The sequence below is a fragment of the Vanacampus margaritifer genome, chromosome 10, assembly GCF_051991255.1.
Source record: "Vanacampus margaritifer isolate UIUO_Vmar chromosome 10, RoL_Vmar_1.0, whole genome shotgun sequence".
Taxonomy (NCBI): domain Eukaryota; kingdom Metazoa; phylum Chordata; class Actinopteri; order Syngnathiformes; family Syngnathidae; genus Vanacampus; species Vanacampus margaritifer.
The window spans coordinates 10,694,147-10,706,463 of NC_135441.1; the positions used below are offsets into that span (position 1 = coordinate 10,694,147).

Genomic DNA, 12,317 nt, shown 5'->3' on the forward strand with positions numbered 1-12,317 from the left:
GGTCTCTTTTTTTTTTGCATTTTGATGGACGATCAAGAGACCTTCTCCAATCCCCATCCGTCTTCAAACGTGGGTTTTTTAAAGCATTGTATTAGTTACAATTGCCCGCTAGAGGACGGTAGTGAGACACTTAGCAGTGAAGTGGACTAGTACTACAATAGTTTTGTATTGTACTCACAATGATCAAGATTATGGTTAATTATTGTGTGCACTACAACTTTATAGTAATGTTTATAAAACCCATGGGCTCATGCAATACAACTTTGAATGACTACACTTTTCCTCCTTATTTTGTTTTCCTCAGGCTTTCAGCAGTTCAGCTAGTAAAAACGCCTCATCTTCCTCTTTCTCCGCCTTCATCGATCCAAGATTGATCCCTATATCTTCGCCACCACAGAGCCCAAGTGAGTACACTTCCAAACAAATATACAAACTTTGTATGAATTAGTTTCACTTATAATAAAAGGGGGCCGAGTGTTACAAGGTGGAATGTTTTCAGTCTGCAGTAAGGGTGAGCCAATCAAGAGGGAGAACCACAGGAAGGGCTCTGTGGTGAATGTGAACCCAACCAATATTCGACCACAGAGTGACAGTCCTGAGATCCGCAAATACAAGAAGAAATTCACCACTGAGGTGCTCTGTGCTGGACTATGGGGTTGGTAGTTTTCTTTTGCTCCAAATAATCATTAAACCATGATATGTGGGTCAATATCACTTTAAAGGTTCACCATGTGCTATGGAAGTCAACATTAGCCAAAAATGTCTTCCCTGTCATTATCCACTCTGCCAGCCGGTTCACTTACTGTATGTTGCTGTTTGCATGTACATTGTCTGCTCGCAATTAAATAACTTTTTTTAAATGTGGGAATTTCACCAATGTGCATTAGTAGCCGTATAATATCTACTTCATACAATGCATACACATTTCAATTTATTTTTTGGGTTTGTGAATTGCACGAGTCTCAAAGTAACCTTATGGTGACATTGACTCATATAAAGTACATGATGGACATTTTGAACATTGTCTTGTGTGGATTCTGTGGAATAATATCGATTGTGCGTTTGCTCTGCAGGAGTGAATCTGTTGGTGGGAACAGAAAATGGTCTTTGGCTGCTAGACCGAAGTGGTCAAGGAAAGGTTTACTCACTCATTAGCAGAAGACGGTTTCAGCAGATGGATGTGCTGGAAGGACTCAATGTGCTCATTACTATATCAGGTACACACATTGAAGCTTTGTCAGTTGTACATTTAAAATTTAGGGATTTACCATAAACGCCTTAGCCATAATTTCTCAGGTTAATCGTTATTGGGTTGGTACAGGGTAACTAATGCTGTAACTTTTGAGAATGTTTTCTGTAAAGGCAACTGTGTATTAATTAATTTGCGTAAAAGGATTTATTTAGTCTTTGTTTCAAGGGAAAAAGAACAAGCTCCGCCTTTACTACCTTTCCTGGCTGAGAAATAAAATCCTCCGGAACGACCCGGAAGTGGAGAAGAGGCAAGGTTGGACATCTGTTGGCGATCTGGAAGGTTGTGTCCACTACAAAGTGGGTAAGTAGATTTATTCACATCTGTGACTTGACTGCAAGCTAATTAGAAGGGAATCTGCAGGTTCATGTTTTAGTTTGTTTGTGCATTCATTTTACAGACATTTGTGTCTCTTTTTACAGTGCGTTACGAGAAGATCAAGTTCCTTGTAATCGCTTTGAAGAATTCAGTGGAGGTTTACGCCTGGGCGCCCAAACCCTACCATAAGTTCATGGCTTTTAAGGTTAGTAATGTTTTGATATATTTGACATTTATCTCATAGTCCTGCAGGGAAACAATGCAAACCAATAGGGAAGTACTTTGTATTTTTGTTACGGGTTCTCTAGAACTTGGTTCTTTTGTTTTGGCTTTGGTGCATGCAGTGTTAAAAGGTTTTGAATCTGTGCTCAGGACCTCCTGTGTGGGGTTTGCATGGTCTCCCTGCGCTTACATGGCTTTTCCCTGGGCACTCCGACTTCCTCTCACATTACATGAATGCTTAATTACCAATAGATGGCAATGTGAGTGTGAATAGCTGTTTAGCTGTATGTGCCATGCGAGGAACCCATGCTTTGCCTTCCTCTCACCTAACGTCAGCTAGGAGAGGCTTCAGAACTGCTACCCTAATGCAGTGTTTCTCGACCTTTTTTGAGCCACGGCACACTTTTTTCATCGAAAAAAATCTCGAGGCGCACCACCCATAGAAAAAGTAAAAAATATTAATAATAACCTAAAATGTCTATATTGTTCCTCCCACATTCCCAAAACATGCATGGCAGGTTAATTGAACACTCCAAATTGTCCCTAAGTGTGATTGTGAGTGTGGTTGTTCCTCTCTGTGTGCCCTGCGATTGGCTGGCAACCAGTTCAGGGTGTACCCTGCCTACTGCCCGAAGCCAGCTGGGATAGGCTCCAGCACCTCCGCGACCCTTGTGAGGAAAAGCGGCCAAGAAAATGGATGGATGGATGGATGTTTCATTTTTTAACATTTATATTATATCTGTTGTATATCATTGAACAACAAGTTCACATAACTTGGAAAAGCACAAATAATTTCTTAAAATCATAAGTGCAAATAGTCTTATAGCTGCATTATACACATTATAATAAGATATATGAGAGAGAGAAAAACACGGACCAATCACGAGCAATGTTACAACCGCATCTACGGCGTACAAGAACTGGATGGAAACGTACAACCGCATCTACGGCGTACAAGAACTGGATGGAAACGTCACGTGATGTTGCAAGAGCAAACGCTGAAGTATAAATCAGGCTTTACTCGACAGCGACACACTATTTGCGGATAATAACTAATTTGTTGTTACCAATTAGTTGGAATTCGACAATTCCGCACGGCACACCAGACAGTATCTCACGGTACACTCGTGTGCCGTGGCACAGTGGTTGAGAAACACTGCCCTAATGGATGGATGGGTTTTCTAGGATAATAAAAAGTCATCCCTATTTCCTTTGCAATATGTGTTTGGTCATCATGTCTAATGCAGCTAAACAATACTTCTTCACATGTATAAAAAGATGAATGTAGGTGGACTCAACACTGATCAAGTCCGCAACCATAAACACCCTCACTGAGAGATATAATCCATTCAGGCTATGAGACCCCCACCCTCAGGAGAGCTTCATTAGAGCCATGCCCCATTTTTTGACATCCACCATGGCTTGAGCTACTTTTACTTCCTTACTTGGAAAAGGCCAAAAATAAACTGCATTTTTTAGGACTTGTGCCCATTTGTCATTACATGTTCTCGTCTCTTCAGTCTTTCAGGTCTTTACCACAAAAGCCACTGTCTGTTGATCTGACAGTGGAGGAAGGCCAAAGGTTAAAGGTCATATATGGTTCCTCGTCGGGCTTCCATGCAATTGATGTCGATTCTGGTACGCCATATGACCTCTACCTGCCCACACATGTGAGTGACCTCTGCTTCCTTACAAGAATTTCCAAGTTCCATTGCTTGTTTAAATTATTTTTTCCCCTACTATAACATCACCACAGTCTTGCTGCTTGTCACATTAAAATTAGCCCCAGAGTGGGGAAATTCCATTTGTACAAAAACAAACAGTTGAAAATGTTCATCTTGTAGTTTATATAGTCATTTGTTTTCATTTTTAACACAATAATACAAACCTTTTTTGTCTTAAAAACAAAAAATTGAATAATACTAATAATGATGATGACGATGTTACAGTCTTAATCTACGCAGTGGCATTAGTATTTTTGCAAATGCACACAGCTTGGTGCAGGAAATAAATGGGCATTTTGTGCCGTTGTGGGCGTGAACACAGCCGACTTGATTTGCCACCAAGCGTCTCCTCTCACTCCCTTTTAAATCAGCGCATGAAAGGCGCAATATTTGACATGGTGAAAGAAGAAACTCATTTGCTTGCAGTCCATGTAGGAGTTTGAAGCACAAAAGTATGCTTATAAGGAACTGCAAGCAGACCTTCATTGGCAGATGTAAAGTTGGCCTTACAGATATCCCCCCACACACACAAACACACTTTAGTGGTACTGAAGCCAGATGAGTGATTTCAAAAATATAATAAATGATGATGATGATGATAATACATTCTATTAATTGATTTCTACTTTGTTCAGAGGGTACGATGTGCACTCTTGACATATTTATGAATAAAATACAACACATATAATATGAAAATTACATCCACCACACATCTTGCCTGCATGCGCCCTGATTAAATTCACCAAAAATCGTTAGACTACCTGCACCATTAGTTAGACACAGTCCCAGCAGGCATAAAGTCTAGTTTGCGGTCAAGCGTAATCAAAATATAAGGGTTTTACATTTCCATATGCAAATGAGTTCTCTATGTGCTGTTTCACTTGGATTAATTACTTTCAATGTATTTCTGCATGCTGTGTGTGAGCAGACATTTGATAGCTCACATTCTGACTCGCAAAACTTTTTTGCATCATTATATTTCATATGCACCAAATACTGCTCAGCTAAAAGTTGCATGTTATGTTTTTTTCTTTAGGCAATTCTATGCCATGCTATAGTATATATAGTATATGATAAATATCTCAAGCTTCTAAATGTGGCTATGCTGGCATACTTTTGTGTGTGTCCCTCTCTCTCTCTCTCTCTCTCTCTCTCTCTCTCTCTCTCTCTCTCTCTCTCTCTCTCTGGCACACATGCACAACCCTCAACCACCTCAAACATGTGCTACTTTCAGTAATGAAGTGGGTAGCAGGGTGAGAGCGGTACAGTCGGACATTCGGAGGGAGAAATACGCTCTAAAAATACACTCTTCCTGTCCTCCTTTGCCTGTGTGTGCATCTGTGTGTGTGCGCGCGGACGCATGTTTGTCTGTGTGTGTGCCTCTAGTATATTAAGCCAGTTTTCATCCAGCTGTCTACCACACTTGCGCCTTAACTTTTCAGCTTTCCAAGTTCATTCCCACCTTTCTCCCTCTTCATTCTCTCTCTCTTTCTCTCACTCACTCACTCACTCACTCATATACACACACACACACACTTAGACATGCCACTGTCTTTGCAAACTCTTGAGAACACTTCATGCCCACACAAGCACTAAAACACACACACACTATGCATCAGTCACCCACGCAAATTAGCAGACATTAACACACACACACACACATCTGTGAATCATCAGTGGAAGTTTGCGTGAGCGATGTAACAATGTGGGTTCCAAGGCAGAGGATTAAGTTTGCGTTGCGTCTGTGGATGCCGGTGCTGATGCTGAGGATTGTAGTGGCTCACACTCCGGTGATGTATAGACTGTGTTTGCTTAATTGTGCCACTGACTGATGTTGTTCCTATCATGTTGTAAAAAAAAAAAAAAAATCATGTTTTGTCTTTATATTTAGCTTCCTCCGTGAACTATATTACAGTTCCTAATGTGTGTGACTGTGTGTGTTTTCCAGATCCAGGGTTCCATCCATCCGCACGCCATCATTATTTTGCCAAACAGTGCCGGAACGGAGGTTCTTGTTTGCTACGAAGACGAAGGCGTCTACATTGACACCTACGGCCGCATCACCAAGGATACGGTGTTGCAATGGGGAGAGATGCCTGCATCTGTCGGTGAGTTTTTTGTTCTTTCTGACCTGCTTGCCTCGACATGACGGGCCCTCATTTCATGCAAAGCACAGGCTAATTGTGTGCATGGGTCAAGTTTTTTTTTCTTTTGGTATTTTCCTTGACACGGGAAGAATTGGATGTAAGGGGGAAGTTGTGCAGTTGTGCTAACTCGCAGCCAACTGCAGCTTAAAATCAGGGCGATCATAGCGCAAACAGTCCTTCAAATTGCGGAAAACAGAATTTGGCTCGCCGGGCCCGAGAGATGAGATTGGCAAGCGCAAAGTGTGTTTCTACAGGTAATCTGTGGATAACGTAGTCGGCCACACAAGTGACGTGGGCAATTGGAGACCACTTTGCAGCCCCAATCGTCCATCTGTGTTGCGACTCTACAATGATTCAGAGGGCTTATCCTATGCTGTTGTCACCACACACGCATGTGGTGCGAAGAATCTGTTTACCTGTGTCTCAATCAAATCGTTACACCACCTACGCCAGCATTTAGACCTGCTTTTGGTGAATTGAGTCTATTTTTGTCACCAAATGCGCAAGGGTCGTGAGCAGATGTGTCAGATGGAACACCCAGCGAAGTGTAGAGCCTCTTAACATATTCACAAATGCGCATAACTAGACTTGCTGATGCGCCCGTTTTTTACACCGAACTCATGTACGCTTAACTACAAAAAAATAGGGCCCAACATCGTTCTCGTCACCCTTGAAGAAATGTTGCACTGCAACAAGCCACAGAAAGACCAAATCAGACGTCCAGGATACATTTTATGATGCTCGATTGATCTGGAATCTGGTCTGATATGCTGGCATCTGATGTTCAAACAGCTTCATGTAATCATAAGTTTTCTGAAAAATCCCATTTAAAAAAATGTTGAATTCCGAATTTCTTCAAGGTTATTAAAAGATCCACTGTACCTTTCAACTCATTAGACTGCTCAGGTTCACTTGTAGTTGTAGAATGTGAAATCAACTTCTCACACAAAATGTTGACGTTCCTGCAACGCGTATACAGAACTATATTCACTACCTCCTTCGTGTTTATGCAGCTTACCTCCAGTCCAATCAGGTGATGGGCTGGGGAGAGAAGGCCATTGAGCTCAGGTCTGCCAACACAGGAAACCTGGAGGGGGTTTTCATGCACAAAAGAGCCCAGAAACTCAAGTTCCTGTGTGAAAGGAATGACAAGGTATGTCTTTACTGTACTACACGTTCCAACAACCTCCTCCAAGAAATGTTTGAAATGAAGTATGTGGGAACAGCTTTTATATCAAGTATGAATTAGGATCATTGTGGTTGTCATCGTATGTCATTAACATTGTTACTTGATTGTTGTACTTAGTTACGTGTTCTTGGCACTTAATGTGTTGCTTCTAATGAATGACTTGAATTGTTCTTGTCATGCAATGCATATCTTGTGTTGCACATTGATCTGAATGTACATGCTTATGTCTTGTTGTAGGTCTTTTTTGCATCGGTGCAGTCAGGAGGCAGCAGTCAGATTTACTTCATGACGTTGGGTCAGAACTCACTTTTCAACTGGTAATAATGTGGACGCGTGGCGCCGAGAGGAATTGCTTACGCAGGCCTTCAACGTCTCTGATTTTCACGCTTGTGAAATCGCACCAAGAAGAGCTGTCCAGGAAGCGGTGTCACAAGTATCACACTGACATTTTTGTGGAGCTGCTTTTTGGCAACATCTGAAGTTTCAGTCCAACAAATTCACTGGATTCTGTTTTTTCCTGGCACGTGCCAACTGCAGCTGTTCAGCATTCAGCTCATCTCGTCTGGATCAATCACTTCCTTAGCGGATCGGCGCGTAGACCTTCCAAAGTTTTGTTGCAGTGCTTCTTATAAACAGTATCCATGTAATGGAGGAAGAGGTGGAAAAATAGGAGCTTTATTATCCTTTGTTTACTCTGTGGAAATCATCTGAGTGCTTCACAAAAGTGTGTGGGGAGAAAAAATGGATCCCTTCACAGCGATGAGCAGGTTGCACATTTGAGCCCTCTGACTTACTTTAATTACATTCCAGATTGCTTGTCAGCTGTCAGAATTTTCAGAGCTATTCAAACAGCCACACGGAGATGCTTAAATGTTGTGGCTGCAGTTAAAAGTTGAATATGAAAGGACCTCAATGAAAAAGAAAGTGGTGAGCCCATATGCACTTTGGTAGGGAGTTGCAATTTTTTTCAGCCTACCAGTAGTTCCTTATTTTCATTCATTGTTTATTTTTATCTGGTAAATGAATATTCATTTATCAGATAAAAATAAACAATGAAACCATGTTTGATGGTGCAAATCAAATATTTGAATTGCACCATCAAACATTTTTGCGTTCTAGTCTAAAAAATGTAAGCAAGCACTGAAGGAAACTGAAAACCATTTAATTTCAATATTGTTCATATACCAGTTGTTGTTATTGTTTAAAACGTACACAAATGAGTGATTGTGTAAAGCTAAACGAATGCACGCCCAACAGTATTTCCAGGCTTTGTCTTTGTGTTGTACAGTTCCAAGTTATGTATATGTAAAACAAATTGTACAAATGACTGAATGTCATGTTATTTTGTTTGAAATGTCAATATGAAGACTGCTCTATTTTGTCAAGTGACATTCAAAACCAATCGGAAAGACACTCCTGCTTGTGGCGTGCTCCAAAATCCTACACGTGTGCAAGTGGACCAATACCGATAAAAGGTGAATTTACCTTAAAAATTACAGAGGTACAAGGAGACGTAAAACTTGAAATGAATATTGGCACATAGGGATAGGAAGCATGTGAGCAATTCTAAGATCCTCGCGCCCATGTTTGATTTTTCTTTCGAATCCGTTTCCAAGAGTGTTCCTCATTTGTCATGCTGTGAATGAGTCAGTCTACCGCAGATGACGCGATTGACTCAAGTTATTTACAATACGTTCGTATTGTCATTCCATTACACATTACCAGTCCAGTGTTTTTCCATGTAGTCATGTGTATACGTATTACCACCACTGCATACAGTAGTGGAATAAACTTCTTACTAGTGAAAACAACAGCATTCTAGTCACATTCAGTTGGATATCAGTTATGTATTTTCAAAATTGCCTGTCATTTCTGGATAACTGGAAGCAAACGTGCCCTGATGTGTGTCATCTCGGTCAATCTGTTGTACAAATTAGCGAGCTCGTCACACTTCCACCTACACTTTCACTGATTGCCGCTCACATCTCCCAAGTGCTCCACCATTAAGTCTTTTCACTTTGTCAACACATCTCTTCTCTACTGGTGCTTTTCATCTCCCTTCCCTTCAAAGGCCCTTCTCTCGCTCTTCACTCCACTTTCATCTTCCTCAAACTCGCATTCCTACAATGGTTGTTCCCAAGTTCCATCCACCCCCGGTTCTGCTGCAGAACCCTGAATCTGCATTACTTAGCTTTTGGTAGTGTCATGTCAGGCTACATACTCTTCTAAATTGATCAGTACCGTCCACAACAGTTCGTGTTTGTTGTCCAACATTTGCAGTAAGTTTTGAATGTCACATTTAATGCATAGCTGCATATTTACAAAATGACAGTCACAATCTAAAGTGAGCATTACAGCTGTCGTTGTTAATTGATTAAATTAAAGATACTGGAGAATTGTATCAATTCTTGCCAAATTCATGGGGGCGTGTGTAGAATAAGCAGGGCGAAAAAATAAGGAAGGAGGAAGTGCGGTAGTTGGTGGATGGTGGCAGTGGAATAAATGATTTTGAATGTTGTCAATAGAGGGCGCCAGATTGAGGAAACGTTTGGTTTTTGGTTGTTTTAAATGTCATGTTGAGAAGGCAGTCCATAGCCCGCAGCTCTAAGCTGTTGAGACAATACCTTTTTTCTCTTATTTCCAAAGTATCAATGCTAAAGATTTGTTACTTTGGTTTCTTGTTTTGCACTGGATCTATTTTTGATTGCTTGGGTTTTGTCATGCTAACATGTTTGTATGCAAAGTGGCAGAAGACAACAATAAAGTGTTTTTTGCGACTTCCAACATAGTACTCATTCTGGTTTTGTTCATTATTGTCAAAAGGTTTCTCTGTGTTAGTATTAAGGCGAACCCAGGCCTTTCAAAATGCAATTGTAAAACATTTCAAATGCAAAAATGAAATCAAAATAAAAGGCAAATGAAATGCGCATTTAAGTACACTATTTTTAAAAGGATATTTGACTCATTGAACCATTTTCAACAGTAAGAATATATTTTGTCTATAATTGTGATAGCGTCATTTTTTTTTCATTAACAATTAATACCTTTAAAAACTAATTTTGCCACTTGTTGACTGAAGATGAATGACATCACCTGTGCTGAGGAAATAGGTAACGACCAATCATGGCAAGCCCAGCAAATTATCTATTTCCTCAGCACAGGTGATGTCATCTTCAGTCGACAGCGAGTGGGGAAAAAAAATATTTTTTAAAGGTATTAATTGTACATGAAAAATCATGAAGTTATCAAATTAATTCTGGACAATATATTAACTTTTTACTGCTGGAAGTGGTTCAATGAGTCAAGTATCCCTTTAAGCACTTTACTATTCATTCACGTTCAGTGCATAGCATCACAAAAAAGCAAAAACATTCACCTATAATATATATATATATGTATATATATATATGTATATATATATATATATATATATATATATATATATATATATATATATATATATATATATATATATAACCAAATGCAACTTAAGATTCAAAGAATGAGCATTGAAGCACATAATTACAAGATTCTTATTCAAACCACCTCATAGAATTGCCAATTTGCATCAGTTTCTTAAAAATAGCAATGTAACTACAGAAACACTAAAAACAATATGACAAATCTTGCCATCAAATCTCTCAATGAGATGTTGAAGTAGAAAAATACTGCTGCATAAAAAGTAGGGCCAAGGCGAAAGTAGTACTGGAACAAATTATAGTCAGATGCACATCCTTTGCAACGACTTCATCAAGCATGTTGATGTGACCCCCAGTGACATCGCCAAACTTTTGCATTCTTTTGTGATGATTTTTCTGACTTTTACCCCAGCCTCTCTCGGTTCTCGCTTTTGGGGAATCATTCCCTTTACTCACATCGTAAGAAGGTAAAATGCAAGTTCTGTAGGGTTTAAGTCTGGATTTACTTTGTAAATCAAAAATTCCATTATGTGAAATGATTCCAAGGAACAGTGTGTTGTTGCCAGTAGAAGCAACAACAAACCGCCCATGTCTGCTTTGATTTATTGACAGCAGCCATGAGCCTCTTTTGAACCTATCAGATGAGTTTGTCCCACTTTTATGATGCCACGCTCTAAATTTGACCTTACAGAAGCCACCGAGCTGTCCCCTCCCTCCACTAGCAGCAGTAGCCTCGAGATTCCCCCATACCTTACAATATTACAACCCCCAATACACACGACTGACTGTGTGTTTGTGTGCAAATGTCAGCTGGCCTGAAGGTGGAGGAGCGTCCTTTTCCACTATCACACAGTAGGAATTTACAATAGGGATCAGTGGCGCTTCCTGTTGGATAAACTTGTGTTTTTTAATCCTCAGCGACGGTAAGCAGCAGAATGTGTGCATCATTGTGGTCTCCACTCGTTACACGTAGAAGTTGGATTCAAAGCAAATTTGGGTGAATGAACTGTTAACTCATTCACTGCCATAAATTCATTTTTAAAAGATAATTAAAAATTAGGGGCAAGAGGCGATTACATTTTTTAACTCATTCACTGCCATTGACGGCTATAAAAGTCAAAAATTAATTTGAATTATTTCTATTAGTTAAACTTTTTTTTATTCACTTTTGTTAACGAGTATTAACACCTAGATTTTTTTTATTGCATATTTAAAACAGATACAAAATTTGTGATTAATCGCGAGTTAACTAGTGAAGTCATGCAATTAATTACGATTAAAAACTTTTTTTTTTTAAAAATTCCCACTTTTGTTATCAAGAGTATGAAAACCTAGAACTCACGATTAATCACAAATTTTATATTGGTTCTAAATGTACAATAAAAAAAAATCTAGGTTTTCATACTCTTAATAAAAGTGGAAAAAGATGTTAAACTAATAGAAATTATTTAAATGAATTTTTGACGTTTATAGCCGTCAATGGCAGTGAATGAATAAAAAAAAAAAGATTTTAAAGATAAAAATTCGGGGCATCAGGCGATTAAAGTTTTTAATTGTAATTAATCCCACAACTTCACGAGTTAACTCCCGATTAATCACAAATTTCATATCTGTTCTCAATGTACAATAAGAACATTCTAGGTTTTCATACTCTCGTTAACAAAAGTGTGGGGGGGGGGGGGGAATTTAAATTAATAGAAATAGTTCAAATGAATTTTTGACGTCTATAAGCAGTGAATGAGTTTTAAAAAAAGTGGTCAGAAGCTGTAGACTTAATTTATTTAATGTAACCAGTAGGATTTTCTAAGAGTGTATGTGTGTCAAACATCCATTCAGGAATCTGAAGTGAGAAAGCAGCAAAAGCTTGTAGGTGGCAGAGGTTGCGGTTGGCACTTGACAGTGCAAAGCTCAACATGTCTTCAAGACGCAGTGGTCACCGCTCAGTTGTGATCGACAGGCCCGAGGGATCAGGTGACTCGGTCCGGGCTATATCTGTCCTCCCCACTTGACAAGTTTTAGGAGCTTAGAGAAACCAGGGTCGGGGGGTTT

General features: G+C 39.6%; 1 protein-coding gene across 5 annotated transcripts in view; it reads left to right on the plus strand.

Moving 5' to 3' along the window:
- LOC144058949 (traf2 and NCK-interacting protein kinase) overlaps positions 1–9,633 on the plus strand; it is a 50,368-nt gene extending 40,735 nt beyond the window's left edge. For 4 of the 5 annotated variants that reach the window (XM_077577637.1, XM_077577640.1, XM_077577638.1 and 1 more), the window contains 9 exons: positions 305–404; positions 500–655; positions 1,074–1,217; positions 1,418–1,552; positions 1,672–1,772; positions 3,310–3,459; positions 5,462–5,621; positions 6,674–6,813; positions 7,087–9,633. In XM_077577637.1, coding sequence (XP_077433763.1) covers positions 305–404; positions 500–655; positions 1,074–1,217; positions 1,418–1,552; positions 1,672–1,772; positions 3,310–3,459; positions 5,462–5,621; positions 6,674–6,813; positions 7,087–7,170 — 1,170 coding nt within the window. In that variant the 3' untranslated portion in view covers positions 7,171–9,633. Of the gene's footprint in view, positions 1–37; positions 70–304; positions 405–499; positions 656–1,073; positions 1,218–1,417; positions 1,553–1,671; positions 1,773–3,309; positions 3,460–5,461; positions 5,622–6,673; positions 6,814–7,086 lie in introns of those variants that run through there. The other variant, XM_077577641.1, reaches the window with a different exon arrangement.
- Positions 9,634–12,317: the final 2,684 nt, after the last annotated feature.